Genomic DNA, 21,639 nt, shown 5'->3' with positions numbered 1-21,639 from the left:
TGTAGCACACTTCCTGTCCTAAGGTGACAACGCTTAGGGGGCGTTCACATTGCTGCGCTGCAGTTTGCCCGCAGTGTGGGTTAGGTTTGCCACCTGTCCAGAATTCACCCAGACAGTCTGGGTTTTGAATCATGTGTCCAGGTTTCAGACCACCTGGAACCCGGACACATTATTCAGATTGCACTGTGGTTTCATGGGCGTGCGCACGGGCCAGTTGTGTCTGGGCTCTCCCTAATCGCCAGGGTTGCCAACTGTCTGGAGGGCTAACTGCGGTTGTCTATGCTAAGTGTCTGTGACACTCTCTCACACTGCCCAGAGCCAGTACAGTTCCACCCCCCACCCCGCATGGAAGGGAGAGGAAAGAGGGCTTTATCTGCTGCTCCTCCTTCAGCCCCTATCCCTAGAGTGATGTGTCTTAGAAAAGGGAGGTGTGGGCAAGAGCCAGGGCCATCTTAATGCATGGGCACCCCTGGGCACTGCCAAGGGGCCCTGGAGCTTGGGAGCCACATCATAATCTTGCATAACATCATACTTGTCAACCATCCCGGATTTGCCGGGACAGTCACGCTTTTTACTAAGCTTCCCGGAATGGTGGTGTCCAGGAAATCATCCCGGAAGCTGTACTGTGCCCTCCTGCTTCCAGTACTGTTCCCTCCTGATCCCCCCGTACTGTGCCCTCGTGCTTCCAGTACTGTTCCCTCCTGATCCCCCGTACTGTGCCCTCCTACTTCCAGTACTGTTCCCTCCTGATCCCCCGTACTGTGCCCTCCTACTTCCAGGACTGTTCCCTCCTGATCCCCCCTGTACTGTGCCCTCCTGCTTCCAGTACTGTTCCCTCCTGATCCCCCCGTACTGTGCCCTCCTGCTTCCAGTACTGTTCCCTCCTGATCCCCCGTACTGTGCCCTCCTACTTCCAGGACTGTTCCCTCCTGATCCCCCCTGTACTGTGCCCTCCTGCTTCCAGTACTGTTACCTCCTAATCCCCCCTGTACTGTGCCCTCCTGCTTCCAGTACTGTTCCCTCCTGAGCCCCCCCCCCCCTGTACTGTGCCCTCCTGCTTCCAGTACTGTTCCATCCTGATCCCCCCTGTACTGTGCCCTCCTGCTTCCAGTACTGTTCCCTCCTGATCCTCCCATACTGTTCCCTCCTGCTTCCAGTATTGTTCCCTCCTGACCCCCCCCCCCCCCCGTACTATGCTCTTCTACCCCCCCCCCCCCTATACTGTATGCTTTGTGTTGATTAGTCTTTGATTTATGGCATCTTTTCATCTTTTCTTATTATTGGGCAGGAGCCAGGGCCATCACCCCTGGGCACTGCCAAGGGGGCCCCATGATAATCTTGCATAATATCATACTTGTCAACCGTCCTGGTTTTGCCGGGACAGTTGCGCTTTTTACTAAGCTTCCCAGAATGGTGGTGGCCAGGAAATCATCCCGGAAGCTGTACTGTGCCCTCCTGCTTCCAGTACTGTTCCCTCCTGATCCCCCCTGTACTGTGCCCTCCTGCTTCCAGTACTGTTCCCTCCTGATTCCCCCGTACTGTGCCCTCCTGCTTCCAGTACTGTTCCCTCCTGACCCCCCCCCCCTGTACTGTGCCCTCCTGCTTCCAGTACTGAGTCCTGACCCCCCCTGTACTGTGCTCTTCTACACCACCCCCCCCCCCATACTGTACGCTTTGTGTTGATTAGTCTTTGATTTGTGGCATCTTTTCATATTGTTTAAAATCAATTGTATTGAAATTACTAATAAATATATGTGTTTGCCCAATCCCTAGAGTGATGTGTTAATGAATGGGCACCCCTGGGTACTGCCCAGGGGCCCCAGGAGCTTGGGGGCCCCATGATAATCTCACATAACATCATACTTGTCAACCGTCCTGGTTTTGCCACGCTTTTTACTAGGCTTCTCGGAATGGCGGTGTCCAGGAAATCATCCCAGAACCTGTACTGTGCCCTCCTGCTTCCAGTACTGTTCCCTCCTGACCCCTCTGTACTGTTCCCTCCTGACCCCCCTGTACTGTTCCCTCCTAAACCCCCTGTACTGTTCCCTCCTGACCCCCCTGTACTGTGCCCTCCTGCTTCCAGTTCTGTTTCCTCCTGATCCCCCCATACGGTGCCCTCCTGCTTCCAGTACTGTTCCCTCCTGACCCCCCCGTACTGTGCCCTCCTGCTTCCAGTACTGTTCCCTCCTGACCCCCCCTGTACTGTACCCTCCTGATTCCAGTACCGTTCCCACCTGACCCCCCCCCTGTACTGTGCCCTCCTGCTTCCAGTACTGTTCCCTCCTGACCCCCCCTGTACTGTGCCCTTCTACTTCCAGTACTGTTCCCTCCTGACCCCCCCTGTAGTGTGCCCTCCTGCTTCCAGTACTGTTCCCCCCTGATCCCCCCGTACTGTGCCCTCCTGCTTCCAGTACTGTTCCCCCCTGATCCCCCCGTACTGTGCCCTCCTGCTTCCAGTACTGTTCCCACCTGACCCCGCCTGTACTGTACCCTCCTGATTCCAGTACCGTTCCCACCTGACCCCCCCTGTACTGTGCCCTCCTGCTTCCAGTACTGTTCCCCCCTGATCCCCCCGTACTGTGCCCTCCTGCTTGCAGTACTGTTCCCTCCTGCCCCCCCCCCCCCGTACTGTGCCCTCCTACTTCCAGTAATGTTCCCTCCTGACCCCCCCCTGTACTGTGCTCTTCTACACCCCCCCAATACTGTACTCTGTATGCTGATTCGTCTTTGATTTATGGCATCTTTTCACCTTTTCTTATTGTTTAAAATCTATTTTATTGAAAGTACTATTAAATATATTTTTATTTCTATCAACTATTTATACTTAAATTCTTGAAAGTAATTTCATAAATTGGGGCAGGCTGATAGGGGCCCCAGAGTATCAGATGCCCCAGGGGCCAATGATGGCATTAAGACGGTCCTGGCAGGAGCAGCTAGCAGATACATTGTGGATGAAAGGTGCTGATGCCTGAGCCTCCATCCGAGGATGAACGAGCTCACCATCCACTGTCTGTGACTGAAATCTCCCTCTTCCCTCCGAGGGACTGAATGCACTAAAGCAAGGGGAACACAGATGTAAGGGGCGCTCTGCAGACTCTGATGTAAGGGATTTTTGGGAACCCTGATTTAAGGGGGAATGCTGGGAACTCTGTTGTAAGTGGGGGCTTTGGTGAGCAGAACCCCCCCCCCTTCTGTCTCCTACCTCCGAGGGACTGAATAAACTAAAGCAAGGGGGACTCAGATGTAAGGGGTGCTCTGCAGACTCCAATGTAAGGGGGCTTTGGCAACCCTGATTTAAAGGGGGAATGCTGGAAACTGTGATGTAAGTGGGGGCTTTGGTGAGCAGAACCCCCCCCCCCCCCCTTCTGTCTCCTACCTCAGAGGGACTGAATAAACTAAAGCTAGGGGGACTCAGATGTCAGGGATGCTCTGCAGACTCTGATGTAAGGGAGTTTCGGGAACCCTGATTTAAGGGGGAATGCTGGGAACTCTGATGTAAGTGGGGGTTTTGGTGAGCAGAACCCCCCCCCCCCACATCATAGTTCCTCTACACATCAGAGTCTACAGCATTCCCCCTTCAAAAAAAAAAATTGCTATGGGCCGCTAAAGTCTTCAGGTTTGGCTTGAATAAAAGGTGTCAACCGTAGTGTGGGTGCAGCGCAGTCTATCCATGGTTTCCATGAGGGCCACTTGTGCTTTTCTATAGGCTTCTATTACCTCGGCCATTTTTGGTGCGCTATCTGAAAGCGCACCAAAGACGCACCGAAAATGCCCGATGTAACAGAAGCCTATAGGAAAGCACAAAGCGACCCTGGTGGAAACCACGTGTGTGAAAACTCCATCACTCACTGTACTCTATGGAGGAGCTGCTGTGTTGTAGGACATGACTACAGGACACCACCCCCCATAATATCGTAACTGATAAGAGATCACAGGAAATTATCAGCTCACTGGATTTCTAGAAGGATCAACATATTTTTTTTTGTTTTTTTTGGAGTTATCGAAGAGATATAACACAACACTTTTAAAAGTTTAAAAGGAGAAGATTGTTCGGCTGGCCAAACATTCTGCAATCTTCTTTTTCTTCAACGACTGGTCCAAGGAAAGAAAATCGCTTGATTATCCCATCAACACAGTCAGTGTCTATCCTGCAGTGCTATTGTGTTCTGCCGGCGGTGAACCTTCCCGCTTGGCAGAATGCAATGTGGTTGGCTTACTAAGGCCCGATTCACACGGGTACGACAAACGCTCCGACATTGGGAGCTCGTGACGCATGACAGTGTTAAAAATCAATGTTTCCCTATGGGAGCCGTCTTTACTGGTCCAACACAAGTCGGTCCAAGACTTAAAAAATGCTCCCTACACTACTTTGGTCCGACCTTGATCCTACTTCATCCCATTGACTATCAGTGAAGTAGGATCAAAGCCGGATCCTTGTCCTAACAATCCGACATTGCGTTATTTCCTGCCCCCTGCTGTAGCCCCTCCCACTGTGTGTTAGTTTTGATTGGTCAAAGGACAAGTCGTACTATCTGAAAAGTCGGATCAAAGTAGTATCCTGATCATGAAAGTCGGATGGATGTAGGATCAATGTAGGACAATGTACTACTGTCGTGTAGTATAGTGTGAACCCAGCCTAAAACTGGAGAGTTCAAAATCTGGTACAGCTGTACATGGTAGCCAATCAGCTTCTAACTTCAGCTTGTTCAATTAAGCTTTGACCAAAAAAAAAAATGGAAGCCGATTGGTTTCTATCCAAAGCTGCCCCAGATTTTGTACTCTACAGTTTTAGTACATAGTTAGATAGTTAGTCAGGTTGAAAAAAAAAAACACAAGTCCATCCAGTTCAACCACAAAAAAAATAAAAAAATAATATCATACAATCCCATATACCCAATTCTATACCCACAGTTGATCCAGAGGAAGGTGAAAAACCCCAGCAGAGCCATGATCCAATTTGCTACACCAGGGGGAAAAAATTCCTTCCTGATCCCCCCTGAGAGGCAATCGGATTTTCCCCGGGTCAACTTTACCAATAAATGTCAGTACCCAGTTTTATTATGTACATTTAGGAAATAATGCAGGCCTTTCTTACAGCAATCTACTGAGCTGGCCAGAACCACCTCTGGCGGGAGTCTATTCCACATTTTCACAGCTCTTACTGTGGTGAAACCTTTCCGTGTTTGGAGATGAAATCTCTTTTCCTCTAGACGTAAAGAGTGCCCCCTTGTTCTCAGTGTTGACTGTAAAGTGAATAACTCAACACTAAGTTCACTATATGAACCCCTTATATATATGTACATGGTGATCATATCCCCCTTATATATTTGTACATGGTGATCATATCCCCCTTATATATTTGTACATGTTGATACCATCCCCCCTTAATCTCCTCTTCTCAAGAGAGAATAAATTCAGTTCCTCTAATCTTTCCTCATAGCTGAGCTCCTCCAGGCCTCTTATCAGTTTGGTTGCCCTTCTCTGCACTTTCTCCAGTTCCCCGATATCCTTTTTGAGAACTGGTGCCCAAAACTGCATATTCCAGATGAGGTCTTACTAATGATTTGTACAGGGGGGCAAAATGATATCTCTCTCTCTGGAGTCCATACCTCTCTTAATACAGGAAAGGACTTTGCTCACTTTGGAAACCACAGCTTGGCATTGCATGTTATTATTGAGCTTATGATCTACCAAAACCCCCAGATCCTTCTCCACTATGGATTCCTCCAGATCCTTCTCCACTATGGATTCCCCCAGTTGTACTCCCCCTAGCATGTATGATGCATATTCTTAGCCCCCAAGTGCAGAACTTTACATTTCTCAACATTAAACCTCATTGGCCACATAGTCGCCCAATTAGACAGAGCATTGAGGTCGGCTTGTAAATTGGAGACATCCTGTAAGGACGTTATTCCACTGCATAGCTCGGTGTCATCTGCAAAGACGGAAATGTTACTTTTGATCCCAGACCCAATATCATTTATAAAGATATTAAAAAGTAAGGGTCTCAGCACTGAATCTTGGGGTACACCACTGATAACCTTACACCATTCAGAGTAAGAATCATTAACCACGACTCTCTGAATTCTGTCTTTTAGTCAGTTTTCTATCCATTTACAAACTGATATTTCCAAACCTGTAGACTTTACCTTACACATGAGCCGTGTGCGCGGAACTGTATCCAATGCTTTTGCAAAATCCAAGTATACCACGTCCCCCGCCACCCCTCTGTCCAAGTATACCACGTCCACCGCCACCCCTCTGTCCAAGTATACCACGTCCCCCGCCACCCCTCTCTCTAAGTATAACATGTCCACCGCCACCCCTCTGTCCAAGTATACCACGTCCACCGCCACCCCTCTGTCCAAGTATACCACGTCCCCCGCCACCCCTCTCTCTAAGTATAACATGTCCACCGCCACCCCTCTGTCCAAGTATACCACGTCCACTGCCACCCCTCTGTCCAAGTATACCACGTCCACTGCCAGCCCTCTGCCCAAGTATACCACGTCCACAGCCACCCCTCTGTCCAAGTATACCACGTCCACCGCCACCCCTCTGTCCAAGGTTTTACTTACCCCCTCATAAAAAGAAATCAGGTTTATCTGACAACTTCTGTCTTTCTGTCTTTAGTAAATCAACCCCAATGATTAGTGTTGCCGGTTTATAGCTGGCGGCACTAATCGTTCAGGGAAAAAAACAGAAAGAATGGTTGTACACAAGCAGATAGGAAAAATGTGTTTTGTTTCGGATAAAATGGTTATGTTACTAATTTTGTTTAGTGGATTGGTTAGGAAATTCTATTAGTTTAGTTTTGTTTCGTTTGTTCATTTTCTAATAGTTGACCGATTCTAATTTGGTGTGAAGAATAGCTGGTTGTTAAGGAGTGGGCCAGGAAGCCGTCCGCCACATCCTTAACAACCAATAACATCATCAGCTGTCAGCCTGTTCCCCCATTGACAGCTAATAAGTCATCAGCTGTCAGCGGGTTCCACCATTGACAGCTAATAAGTTATCAGCTGTCAGCAGGATCAGCCACTGACAGCTAATAAGTCATCAGCTGTCAGCGGGTTCCACCATTGACAGCTAATAAGTCATCAGCTATCAGCCATTTCCCCCATTGACAGCCAATAAGTCATCAGCTGTCAGAGGGTTCCCCCATTGACAGCTAAGTCATCAGCTGTCAGCAGGTTCCACCACTGACAGCCAATAAGTCATCAGCTGTCAGACGGTTCCCCCATTGACAGCCAATAAGTCATCGGCTGTCAGCGGGTTCCCCCATTGACAGCTAATAAGTCATCAGCTGTCAGCAGGTTCCTCCCCTGACACCTAAAAAGTCATCAGCTGTCAGTGGGTTCCCCCATTGACAGCCAATAAGTCATCAGCTGTCAGCGGTTTCCACCACTGATAGCTAATAAGTCATCAGCTGTAAGCGGGTTCCACCATTGACAGCTAATAAGTCATCAGCTGTCAGCCAGTTTCCCCATTGACAGCCAATAAGTCATCTGCTGTCAGCGGGTTCCATCACTGACAGCTAATAAGTCATCAGCTGTTAGTGGATTCCACCATTGACAGCTAATAAGTCATCAGCTATCAGCCATTTCCCCCATTGACAGCCAATAAGTCATCAGCTGTCAGCTGGTTCCCCCATTGACAGCTAATAAGTCATCAGCTGTCAGTGGGTTCCACCACTGACAGCCAATAAGTCATCAGCTGTCAGCAGGTTCCACCATTGACAGCTAATAAGTCATCAGCTGTCAGCGGGTTCCCCCATTGATAGCCAATAAGTCATCAGCTGTCAGCAGGTTCCTCCACTGACACCTAAAAAGTCATCAGTTGTCTCGGGTTCCCCCATTAACAGCTGAATGTAAACAAAAGAATCCTGGCAGTGAAAAATTGTGAAAAAAACGTCGTGGGGCGTGGGTGATTGATAATGGATCTACATCGGGGGGACATTGTTTTTGTTTTTTTAATAAAGGAATTGTCAAAAACTGTCTTTGTGTTTTTATTTCTTTTTGACACTATTTTTGATGAATGAGTAGGGGTACAATGTACCCCATACTCATTCACATAGAGAGGTAGATGGAGGGCGGGATCTGGGGGCTTGTTAAACCGGGCTTCAAGATTACAATAACTCCCTTGCCCGCAGACCCCCACAACCACCGACCAGGGTTGTGGGGAAGAGGCCCTTGTCCACATCAATATAGCTGAGGGCATGTGGCCTGATATGGTTCAGGGGGAGGGGGGGTGGTGGCTCGCTCATCCACCCCTTTCCTGGCCTACATGCTCAGATAAGGGTCTGGAATGGATTTGGGGGGGGGGGGCACTCAGTTTTCTTTATCGGTGGGGGGTTTCCCTTAAAATCTCTACCAGAGACAATATGGATTGGGTACCCCCAACCACTCCAACTCCAATATGGAACAGCAAATAACGGGGAAACAGGAATGTCTAATACGACTGTCGGAAAATAACAATTTGGGAGTGTTTTCATGTCCAGACTGAACATCATATGGTGGAAAGAGGATGGTTGAGTAGATTATTGATTTCAGCCCACATTGTAAGTCAATATCCTGCTATGAATGTTTCTCACCTCTTGCGGCATCTCTCTGGGGAAGAAGAAATACGGGACGGAGGCCACGGCCACCACACTGGCCGCCACAATGAATCCCATCCACCAGGCTCCGATCCAGCGAGGGTCACTCGGGGTGAGCGTAATCTCGTCTGTGGAAGAGATCGGTGACAATATTCATGTTTGCTGCCTGCATACGTACCAAGATTTATTAGAGATACCACCTAGCCGTCCCCTCATAAAATCAGAGATGCCGTGGCCATTACTATCTACAAAACCCCAAACACAAGACAAGCATGCAGCCAGGGAAGAAGGAACACCTGCTCCGGATGATTATTCCAAGTCACTGACTTATGGAAGAGAACTGGACTCAAGTGATTTAAAGCCCAAGTCTTTGTTTTCCTCTCCTACGCTAAACAATTCCCTTTACTCAATGAGCCATTGCAACAAGCAATACAGGAGGAGGTTTCAATCAGACAAGGGGAGCTGGAAAGCAAACTGTGTCTGCTTTGATGTCTTATTAGATAACCCAGGGTGCTTTGGGGACCCTTTGTTGTGCTGAATAGTAGAGATCCCCAATGCACTTCCCATCACACCTCATCTACTCTGGTAGTTCTCAGGATGATGGTACCCAGGACTGATGGCATACAGGTACTCACTGGCTGGGATCTTGTCTATGTCTACATAGTAACGCAGCAGATAACCCAGTGTGCTTTGGGGGCCCACCGCACACATCAACCGGTAGGCTGAGATGGCAGAAAAGTAGAGATCCCCAATTCACTCCCCATCACACCTCATCTACTCTGGTAGTTCTCAGGATGATGGTACCTAGGATTGATGGCATACAGGTACTCACTGGCTGGGATCTTGTCTATGTCTACATAGTAACGCAGCAGATAACCCAGTGTGCTTTGGGGGCCCACCGCACACATCAACCGGTAGGCTGAGATGGCAGAAAAGTAGAGATCCCCAATTCACTCCCCATCACACCTCATCTACTCTGGTAGTTGTCAGGATGATGGTACCCAGGACTGATGGCATACAGATACTCACTGGCTGGGATCTTGTCTATGTCTACGTAGTAACGCAGCATGGCCGACCCAAGGATGAAGGCGACCCCAGGCTCTGGATAATTATTCCAGGTCACTGATTTATGAAAGATAACTGGACTCAAGTGATTTAAATCCCAAGTCTTTGTTTTCCTCTCCTACACTAAACAATTCCCTTTACTCAATGAGCCATTACAACAAACAATACAGGAGGAGGTTTCAATCAGACAAAGGGAGCTGGAAAGCAAGCTGTGTCTGCTTTGATGTCTTATTAGATAACCCAGGGTGCTTTGGGGACCCTTTGTCGCACTGTGCTCCCTGTGTTAGCAAAGCTCTATGTCTTTGTGGCCTGTGTAAGGGGAGAGGACCGAGACCTTAAAGCCAGATCGAAGTCACATTTGCTGAGCTGTCACTGCACACACCATCCGGTAGGATGAGACGGCAGAATAGTAGGGATCCCCAATTCACTCCCCATCATACCTCATCTACTCTGGTAGTTCTCAGGATGATGGTGCCCAGGACTGATGGTATACAGGTACTCACTGGCTGGGATCTTGTCTATTTCTACGTAGTAACGCAGCATGGCCGACCCAAGGATGAAGGCGACCCCGGGCTCCGGATAGTTATTCCAAGTCACTGACTTATGAAAAAGAACTGGACTCAAGTGATTTAAAGCCCAAGTCTTTGTTTTCCTCTCTTACGCTAAACAATTCCCTTTACTCAATGAGCCATTACAACAAACAATACAGGAGGAGGTTTCAATCAGACAAAGGGAGCTTGAAAGCAAGCTGTGTCTGCTTTGATGTCTTCTTAGATAACCCAGGGTGCTTTGGGGGCCCTGTGTCATGCTGCGCTCCCTGTGTTAGCAGAGCTCTGTGTCTTTGTGCCCTGTGTGAGGGGAGAAGACCGAGACCTTAAAGCCAGATTGAAGTCAAATTTGCTGAGCTGTCACCGCACACATCATCCGGTAGGATGAGACGGCAGAATGGTAGAGATCCCCAATTCACTCCCCATCATACCTCATCTACTCTGGTAGTTCTCAGGATGATGGTGCCCAAGACTGATGGCATACAGGTACTTACTGGCTGGGATCTTGTCTATGTCTTTGTAGTAATGCAGCATGGCTGACCCAAGGATGAAGGCGACCCCGGGCTCCGAATAATTATTCCAAGTCACTGACTTATGAAAGAGAACTGGACTCAAGTGATTTAAATTATTTTCCTCTCCTACGCTAAACAATTCCCTTTACTCAATGAGCCATTACAACAAACAATACAGGAGGAGGTTTCAATCAGACAAAGGGAGCTGGAAAGCAAGCTGTGTCTGCTTTAATGTCTTCTTAGATAACCCGGGGTGCTTTGGGGACCCTTTGTTGTGCTAAATAGTAGAGATCCCCAATGCACTCCCCATCACACCTCATCTACTCTGGTAGTTCTCAGGATGATGGTACCCAGGACTGATGGCATACACGTGCTCGCTGTCTGGGATCTTGTCTATGTCTACGTAGTAATGCAGCATGGCCGACCCAAGGATGAAGGCGACCCTGGGCTCCGGATAATTATTCCAAGTCACTTACTTATGAAAGAGAACTGGACTCAAGTGATTTAAATCCCAAGTCTTTGTTTTCCTCTCCTACACTAAACAATTCCCTTTACTCAATGAGCCATTACAACAAATAATACAGGAAGAGGATTCAATCAGACAAAGGGAGCTTGAAAGCAAGCTGTGTCTGCTTTGATGTCTTCTTAGATAACCCAGGGTGCTTTGGGGACCCTTTGTCGTGCTGTGCTCCCTGTGTTAGCAGAGCTCTGTGTCTTTGTGCCCTGTGTGAGTGGAGAGGACCAAGACCTTAAAGCCAGACCAAAGTCACATTTGCTGAGCTGTCACCGCACACATCATCCGGTAGGATGAGACGGCAGAATAGTAGAGATCCCCAATTCACTCCCCATCACACCTTATCTACTCTGGTAGTTCTCAGGATGATGGTACCCAGGATGGATGGCATACAGGTACTCACTGGCTGGGATCTTGTCTATGTCTACGTAGTAACGCAGCATGGCCGACCCAAGGATGAAGGCGACCCCAGGCCCCATCACCGTCACCGCAAAGAGTATTCCTGAAATGTGGAAGAAACACAGAATATTACACAGCTGATTTTCTCCAGACATGTTCATGCTCATATACAGTATATTACTGCTCAAGTGGGCTATCTAAGACCTTGACCCACAAGCATATTGTCCCCTCATGGTGTACTCAGACAGCCACTATTACAAGTGGTACATCCATGTGAAGGGGATGGATGGAAGCCATGGCCATGCTGGTGGATGGGCATATATCCTTTTTCTGATATAAGATTCCTTTCCTATTAAGATCAGTGGCAGAAGGACCATTTTTCCAGCCAGGGGTTAGCCTACTGATGACCACTTCTAAAACGGGGAGGGCTTCACTATTAGGTGGGTAGTGATGTGTCAGGGTAGACAGCCCTGGTCACCGGTGAGAGCATTCTTTTGCACGCTGTAGAAGATGGGGTAGGGCACAATAAAATACAACCCAATGGGCAATGTGCCACCAAGGTGTGACAGCACTTGTGGCTGTTGTGATGAAAGCTAGGTGTTGTTTAAAGAGGTATTGGTGATGTTTTTATCAGTTTAATATATACATCACACACATATGCCCCAGTCCTTCTTGCTATACATTGCAACATAGATTATAGCGCAGAGTGCAATGGTCAGTACAATATGGCATACATAGTGCAATGGTCAGTAGTATGTAACATACAATATGGCATACATAGTGCAATGGTTAGTAGTATGTATCATACAATATGGCATACAGAGTGAAATGGTCAGTGGCATTAGAAAGACCCCCTCATTCTTGTTCAGTGTCCATAAAAAGCCCATTCTCCACCATCATTGATGTCCAAGGGCATTAAAAAGCCTTCCTCTCCTCCACCATTGGTGGTCTGTGACAGTAAAAAGCCCTTCTCTCCCCCATGATTCATGACCAATGGCAGTAAAAAGCCCCCATGTCCCCCACCATTGGTCCATCAATGGCACTAAAAAAAATCCCTCTCCTCCATTATTTATGGCCAGTGACAGTAAAAAGCCTCCCCTCTCCCCCATCATTGATGATCAGTGGCAGTAAAGAAGCCCCCTATCCCCGGTTCATCAGTGGCATTAAAATCCCCCTCTCCCCCATCATTCATGGTCTGTGGCATTAAAAGCCCCCCTGTCCCCCATCATTCATGATCATTGGCAGTAAAAAGTAACCCTCTACCCCATCATTGATGGGCAGTGGCAGTAAAAAGCCTCCTCTCTCCCATCATTGGTGGTCAGTGGAACTCAAAAGCCCCCCTCTTCCCATTGGTGATCAGTCGCAGCTACCAGTCCCATCTCTACCATCATGGATAGACAGTGGCAGTAAAAAAAACTCGACCACCTCCCATCATTGGTGGTCAGTGGCAGTAAAGAGCAACCCTCCCCTCCATCATTGATAATCAGTGACATTATATATCCCCCTCTCCCTCATCATTAGTGGTCAGTGGCAGTTAAAAACCCTCCTGCCTCTCATCATTGGTGGTCAGTGGCAGTAAAAAAAAAAACCCTATCCCCTAACACTGGTTCATCAGTGGCATTAAAATCCCCCTTTCCCCCATCAATCATGGTCCGTGGCATCATTGCTAATCAGTGACGTTGTATATCCCCCTCTCCCTCATCATGAGTGGTCAGTGGCAGTGAAAACCCTCCCGTCTCTCATCACTGGTGGTCAGTGGCAGTAAAGAACACCCCTCTCCTCCAACATTGGTGGTTGGTTGCAGTAAAAAGCCCTCTTCTCCCCCACCATTGGTGGTCAGTGGCAGTATAAAAACCTATACTCTCTTTTATCATTGGCGGTCCGTGGTAGTGGTCCCCACACCTCTGCATTGCTCTGCTCCTCTTGGTCATGTCATCGTGGGAACTATGCGGACAACGTTGGGAAGGAGATCACTCTGTCCAGCAATACCTGCACAGATCCAGAGCTAAGTCCTAAACAAGTGTTCAGGCACTTGGCTCCTGGACATGTCCTGGACCTGTAGATCCCCAGGATTTTATTTAAATCCCGGGACTATCCCAAGGGATTCAGTTGCAAGGTATGCCTATACTTGGGGTATCCACATTTGTTTATCACATATGCAGCCGTGTGTTGCACAGTAGTTGTCCTTTGGTGATCCTTATCTCTCTGTTATCAATCAAGATCTTTCTGATTGAAAACAACAGACCTTTCAGTATCTCTGCAAAGCCGTGAAACCCTCACAATGCTCGTGGTAACCCCAGACCATGGCATCTAAGCTGCCAAGGCTTGGGGAACAAGAGGTGCTGATATTCATGGAGGTTGTCAATTTGGATTGCAGGGCCATAGAGAGGCCTTCTTTTCTAGCTTCTCAATGAGGAACAGTAATTAGTGAGTCAGGGAAGAAACCTACGTAGAGAGATACAGAAAGAGGATGAGATGTTAGAGTTTATTAGGTTCACTGAGGTTAATAATTTGAGAATCCGAGAAGTGAGACAGAAATCAAATAGGACTGAAAATAGAAGTGACTGACCGAGAAATCTGCCAGATATCCCATCATGCCCACCATGAAATAATTGTAATATTCATATTACATAGCCCTCTATAAAGGCAGGCAGATTACACAATCCACCTAAAAACAAGAAGAAACTACCAAAGCAAAGGACAAGAGGCCTCTTCCGAAAGAGACGTACACTTAAAAGGGATGCAAAAGGTTTTCTCTAGTGGCCCCTGTGGGTATCCTCATCCCCCTATAATGTTTTTTTGTACTTCTACATCCCCTCAACTGTTCCTTACAGTGCTCTATTTACCCCAACTGTCCCTCACACTTCTTTCTCTCCTTCAACTGCAACTATCCCTTATAGTTCTATATCTACCCCAACTGTCCCTTACACTTCTTTAGTCCCTCAACCTCAACTGTCCCTTAAAGTTCTCTATCTACTCCAATTGTCCCTTACACTTCTTTATTCCCCCAACCTCAACTGTCCCTTACAGTTCTCTATCTACCCCAACTGCTCCTTACACTTGTTTCTCCCCTTCAACTACAACTATTCCTTATTGCTCTACCAACCCCAACTGTCCCTTACACGTTTTTAACCCTCCAACCTCAACTGTGCCTTAAAGTTCTCTATCTACCCTAACTGTCCCTTAACACTTATTTAGTTCCCCAACCTCAAATGTCCCTAATGCCCCGTACACACGAGCGGACTTTTCGACATCCAAACTCCGACGGACTGAGTCCGTCAGACTATCCGATCGTGTGTGGGTTGCAACGGACTTTAGAAATGAAGCATGCTTCAAATTTTCCAGACGGAACTCCGCCGGACCCGGTCCCCTTCGAAAAATTCGCTCGTGTGTGTGCTACTCCGACGGACTAAAACCGACGCTAGGGCAGCTATTGGCTACTGTCTATGAACTTCCTACGTCGAATCCAGTCGTACGTCATCACGTTCGACTCCGTCGGAGTTTGGTGTGATGGTGTGTGGTCAAGTCCGTTCGGTCGAAAAGTCCGCCAGAACTCCGTCGGAACTCCGGCGGAACTCCGGCGGAACTCCTTTGGAGGTCTGTCAGACTTAATCCCTCTCGTGTGTACGGGGCATTACGCTTCTTTATCCCCCCCCCAACCTCAGTTGTCCCTTATAGTCTGCCCCCAACTGTCTCTTAGACGTCTTTATCCCTCCAACTCAACTGTCCCTTAAAATTTTTTATCTAACCCAACAGTCCTTTACACTTTTCTGTCCCCATCCAACTGTCCATTAAACCTCTCTATTTCCCCCAAGGGTTCCTTATGCCCCGTACACACGAGAGGGATTAAGTCTGACAGACCTCCAAAGGAGTTCCGCCAGAGTTCCGACGGAGTTCCGACGGAGTTCTGGCGGACTTTTCGACCGAACGGACTTGACCACACACCATCACACCAAACTCCGACGGAGTCGAACGTGATGACGTACGACTGGATTCGACGTAGGAAGTTCATAGACAGTAGCCAATAGCTGCCCTAGCGTCGGTTTTAGTCCGTCGGAGTAGCACACACACGAGCAAATTTTTCGAAGGGGACCGGGTCCGGCGGAGTTCCGTCGGGAAAATTTGAAGCATGCTTCATTTCTAAAGTCCGTCAGACTTTAGCGAAGCTAAAGTCCGTTGCAGCCCACACACGATCGGATAGTCTGACGGACTCAGTCCGTCGGAGTTTGGATGTCGAAAAGTCCGCTCATGTGTACGGGGCATTTCGCTTCACCCCCCCCCCCCCCCCCCATGCCCCCAACTGTCACTTACAGTTCTCTGTCTCACCTTACACTTTTATACACCCCTTCAGTTTCTCTATCTCCTCCTAATTGTCCTTATCTACCCCAACTCACCCTTACACTTCTTTATTCCTCCTCACCTCAACTCTCCTTTAGTTCTCTATTTACCCAAACTGTTCCTTACACTTCATTATCCCCTCCCCTAACCTCAACTGTTCTCTATCTACCTCAACTGTCCCTTACACTGGTTTACTCCCCTCCCCCAACCTCAACTGTCCTTTATAGTCCCCCCGCCAACTGTCCCTTACACTTCTTTATCCCCCCCGCCTCAACAGTCTCTTACAATTTTCTCTCTACCCCAACTGTCCCTTAGAATTCTTTATTCTACGGCCCCAACTGTCCCTTACAGTTTTCTATCTACCCCAACAGTCCCTTACACTTCTCTATGCCAATCTAACTGTCCCTTAAACATCTCTATCTCCCCAACTGTCCCTTACACTTCACCCCCCCGCCCCCAGCTGTCACTTACAGCTCTATGTCTCACCAACTGTCCCTCACTCTTCTCAATCTTTGCCAACGGTTCCTTACAGTTTTATACACCCCTTCACGTCAATTGTCCCTTACAGTTTCTTTCTCTCCTCCTAATTGTCCTTATCTACACCAACTCACCCTTACAGTTCTTTATCCCCCTCACTTAACTGTCCCTTACAGTTCTCCACCTTTCCCAAATGTCCCTTACACTTCTTTATCCTCCCCTACCCCAAGTGTTCCTTACACTTATTTATACCCCCCAATCTCAACTGTCCCTCAAACCTCTATTTACCACTATATACCCCAACTGCCCCTTACAATTCTTTATCTCCCCCCTCGCCTCAACTGTCCCTTACAGTTCTCTATTTACCTCCACTGTCCCTCACACTTTTTTTATCCCCCAAAAACCCAACTGCCCCTTACACTTCTCTATCTTCCCCAACTTCCCCTTGTATTTTTTTTTATCACCCACCTGAACTGTTCCTTACAGTTCTCTATCTCCTCAATTGTCATTTACACTTCTTTATCTCCACCAACCTCAACTGTCCCTTACAGTTCTCTATCTACTCCACCTGTCCCTTACAGTTCTCTATCTACCCCAACTGTCCCTTATGCTTCTTTACCTTCTTCCCCCCAACTGTCCCTTAAACTTTCCTGTCTACCCCAACTGTCCCTTACACTTTTTATCCTTCCACCCCAACTGTCCCTTACACTTTTTATCCTTCCACCTCAACTGCTCCTTACACTTTTTTATCCTTAAACTTCAACTGTTCCTTACAGTTTTCTATATCGCCTAACTTCCCCTTGCACTCCTCTATCCCGCCAACTGTCCCTTATATGCTACTATATATGAGGGTTGGGTCTTGTTGAACAGGGTGAAAGCCCAGCATTCATAGGAAGGGCTAAACAAGCAAAGTTCTACCCAAACCTATGTTCCAATTGAATCGCAAGCTCATCCCCACTTAAGAAAAATTATAAATAAATACCTGAGAGAACAAAGCTATTCATATGTTCATTACATGTCCTATCCACATACAGATCTCAGAAAACAATCATATTCAAAGAATACCACTCCGTTAAAGGTACATTGATATCTCAAAAATATTTGAGAAGCAACACACTAACCAAACTTTCCCTACCCTCTTACCTATGTATAGAGGCGAGTTCCTCTTACTGGCGTAATCATCAATATATGATATTCCAAATGGCTGGATAGGCACCCCACCTATACCCAGCAGGATCTGGCCAATGAAGAGGATGGACAGAACGTTTCGGTTCTCTTTGCCCATCTTTATGACACATTGGTCGTGGCTATCCTCCAGACTGGATATGCCAGGCTGGCAAACATCAGTTATGTTGCTGTAGACACCTAAAAAGATGGAAAAATATACAAGATTGAATGATTTGAATGTCAGCCCTAATCAGAACCCCAACCCCCATGAGCCTCAGGAAGAGGAGAACCATAAAAACTCTGTTGCAACAGGCAGCAGGTATAGGCAGCAAGGATAGTACTGAATGTACTCGGGGGTTCTGCCTGCCACAAGTCCATATCTAAAACTACACATTTTACATACTTTAACAACAATAATGGAAAACAGCTAAATAGCCAAAATATGTATGCAGAATGTCCAGGATAATGGAGGATGTAATGTCATTGCAGGTGATGGATGTAATGTTGGTGCTGGTGGTGGATGTAATGTTGATGATGGTGGTGGATGTAATGTTGATGATGGTGGTGGATGTAATATTGATGCTGATGGTGGATGTAATGTTGGTGATGGATGAATCATTTGTTCTGGTGGTGGGTGGCATGTTGATGTTGGTGATGGATGAAATGTTGATGCTGGTGATGAATGATATGTTTGGTGCTGGTGATGGATGTAATGTTGATGCTGGTGGAGAATGTTATGTTGGTGCTTGTGGTGTATTTAATGTGGGTGCAGGTGATTGATGAAATATTTGTGCTGGTGGTGGGATTAATGGTGGCGCAGTTGGTAGATGATATGTTGGTGCTAGTGATTGATATTTATATTGCTGTAGGTGATGGATGTAATGTTCATGCTGGTGGAGGTTGTAGTGTTAGTGCTGGCAATGGAAGAAATGTTGGTGATGGTGAGTGTCATGTTGGTGCTGGTGATGGATGTAATGTTGGTGTCAGTGATGGATGTAATGTTTGTGCAGGTGATAGATGTAATGTTGATGTTGGTGATGGATGTAATGTTGGTGCTGGTGATGGATGTAATGTTGGTGCTGGTGATGGATGTAATGTTGATGTTGGTGATGGATGTAATGTTGGTGCTGGTGATGGATGTAATGTTGGTGCTGGTGATGGATGTAATGTTGGTGTTGGTGATGGATGTAATGTTGATGCTGGTGATGGATGTAATGTTGGTGCTGGTGATGGATGTAATGTTGGTGCTGGTGATGGATGTAATGTTGATGTTGGTGATGGATGTAATGTTGGTGCTGGTGATGGATGTAATGTTGATGCTGGTGATGGATGTAATGTTGATGTTGGTGATGGATGTAATGTTGATGCTGGTGATGGATGTAATGTTGATGTTGGTGATGGATGTAATGTTGATGCTGGTGATGGATGTAATGTTGGTGCTGGTGATGGATGTAATGTTGATGCTGGTGATGGATGTAATGTTGGTGCTGGTGATGGATGTAATGTTGGTGCTGGTGATGGATGTAATGTTGGTGCTGGTGATGGATGTAATGTTGATGTTGGTGATGGATGTAATGTTGGTGCTGGTGATGGATGTAATGTTGGTGCTGGTGATGGATGTAATGTTGGTGCTGGTGATGGATGTAATGTTGATGTTGGTGATGGATGTAATGTTGGGGATGGTGATGGATGTAATGTTGGTGCTGGTGATGGATATAATGTTGGTGCTGGTGATGGATGTAATGTTGGTGCTGGTGATGGATGTAATGTTGGTGCTGGTGATGGATGTAATGTTGGTGCTGGTGATGGATGTAATGTTGGGGATGGTGATGGATGTAATGTTGGTGCTGGTGATGGATATAATGTTGGTGCTGGTGATGGATGTAATGTTGGTGCTGGTGATGGATGTAATGTTGGTGCTGGTGATGGATGTAATGTTGGTGCTGGTGATGGATGTAATGTTGGTGCTGGTGATGGATGTAATGTTGATGTTGGTGATGGATGTAATGTTGGAGCTGGTGATGGATGTAATGTTGGTGCTGGTGATCGATGTCATGTTTGTGCAGGTGATGGATGTAATGTTGGTGCTGGTGATCGATGTCATGTTTGTGCAGGTGATGGATGTAATGTTGGTGCTGGTGATCGATGTCATGTTGGTTCAGGTGATTGATGTAATGTTGGTGCTGGTGATGGATGTAATGTTGGTGTCAGTGATGGATGTAATGTTGGTGCTGGTGATGGATGTAATGTTGGAGCTGGTGATGGATGTAATGTTGGTGCTGGTGATGGATGTAATGTTGGTGCTGGTGATCGATGTCATGTTTGTGCAGGTGATGGATGTAATGTTGGTTCAGGTGATTGATGTAATGTTGGTGCTGGTGATGGATGTAATGTTGGTGTCAGTGATGGATGTAATGTTGGTGCTGGTGATGGATGTAATGTTGGTGTCAGTGATGGATGTAATGTTGGTGCTGGGGATGGATGTAATGTTGGTGTCAGTGATGGATGTAATGTTTGTGCAGGTGATAGATGTAATGTTGGTGCTGGTGATGGATGTAATGTTGATGTTGGTGATGGATGTAATGTTGATGTTGGTGATGGATGTAATGTTGGTGCTGGTGATGGATGTAATGTTGGTGCTGGTGATGGATGTAATGTTGGTGCTGGTGATCGATGTCATGTTTGTGCTGGTGATGGATGTAATGTTGGTGCTGGTGATGGATGTAATGTTGGTGCTGGTGATGGATGTAATGTTGATGTTGGTGATGGATGTAATGTTGGTGCTGGTGATGGATGTAATGTTGGTGCTGGTGATGGATGTAATGTTGGTGCTGGTGATGGATGTAATGTTGATGTTGGTGATGGATGTAATGTTGGTGCTGGTGATGGATGTAATGTTGGGGATGGTGATGGATGTAATGTTGGTGCTGGTGATGGATATAATGTTGGTGCTGGTGATGGATGTAATGTTGGTGCTGGTGATGGATGTAATGTTGGTGCTGGTGATGGATGTAATGTTGGTGCTGGTGATGGATGTAATGTTGGTGCTGGTGATGGATGTAATGTTGATGTTGGTGATGGATGTAATGTTGGAGCTGGTGATGGATGTAATGTTGGTGCTGGTGATGGATGTAATGTTGGTGCTGGTGATGGATGTAATGTTGGAGCTGGTGATGGATGTAATGTTGGTGTTGGTGATGGATGTAATGTTGGTGCTGGTGATCGATGTCATGTTTGTGCAGGTGATGGATGTAATGTTGGTTCAGGTGATTGATGTAATGTTGGTGCTGGTGATGGATGTAATGTTGGTGTCAGTGATGGATGTAATGTTGGTGCTGGTGATGGATGTAATGTTGGTGTCAGTGATGGATGTAATGTTTGTGCAGGTGATAGATGTAATGTTGGTGCTGGTGATGGATGTAATGTTGGGGATGGTGATGGATGTAATGTTGGTGCTGGTGATGGATGTATTGTTGGTGCTGGTGATGGATGTAATGTTGGTGCTGGTGATGGGTGTAATGTTGGGGATGGTGATGGATGTAATGTTGGTGCTGGTGATGGGTGTAATGTTGGTGCTGGTGATGGATGTAATGTTGGTGCTGGTGATGGATGTAATGTTGGTGCTGGTGATGGATGTAATGTTGGAGCTGGTGATGGATGTAATGTTGGTGCTGGTGATGGGTGTAATGTTGGTGCTGGTGATGGATGTAATGTTGGTGCTGGTGATGGATGTAATGTTTGTGCAGGTGATGGATGTATTGTTGGTGCTGGTGATGGATGTAATGTTGGTGCTGGTGATGGATGTAATGTTGGTGCTGGTGATGGATGTAATGTTGATGCTGGTGATGGATGTAATGTTGATGCTGGTGGTGGATGTAATGTTGATGCTGGTGATGGATGTAATGTTGGTGCTGGTGATGGATGTAATGTTGATGTTGGTGATGGATGTATTGTTGGTGCTGGTGATGGATGTAATGTTGGAGCTGGTGATGGATGTAATGTTGGGGATGGTGATTGATGTCATGT

The 21,639-nt window shown here is 47.1% G+C and overlaps 1 protein-coding gene across 6 annotated transcripts in view; it reads right to left on the bottom strand.

Moving 5' to 3' along the window:
* Positions 1-21,639, bottom strand: part of SLCO2B1 (solute carrier organic anion transporter family member 2B1) — a 220,203-nt gene that overhangs the window by 65,970 nt on the left and 132,594 nt on the right. For all 6 annotated transcript variants that reach the window (XM_077451192.1, XM_077451194.1, XM_077451191.1 and 3 more), the window contains exons 5-7: positions 17,590-17,811; positions 11,636-11,734; positions 8,591-8,721 (exon numbers count right to left, since the gene is read on the bottom strand). In XM_077451192.1, coding sequence (XP_077307318.1) covers positions 8,591-8,721; positions 11,636-11,734; positions 17,590-17,811 — 452 coding nt within the window. The remainder of the gene's footprint in view (positions 1-8,590; positions 8,722-11,635; positions 11,735-17,589; positions 17,812-21,639) is intronic.

The sequence above is a fragment of the Lithobates pipiens genome, unplaced genomic scaffold (genome assembly GCF_037356315.1).
Source record: "Lithobates pipiens isolate NorthernLeopardFrog02 unplaced genomic scaffold, aLitPip1_a1.2 Scaffold_23, whole genome shotgun sequence".
In the NCBI taxonomy this organism is placed as follows: domain Eukaryota; kingdom Metazoa; phylum Chordata; class Amphibia; order Anura; family Ranidae; genus Lithobates; species Lithobates pipiens.
Note: the sequence above shows the minus strand (reverse complement) of the source record. Positions and strands in the feature narration are given on the sequence as shown.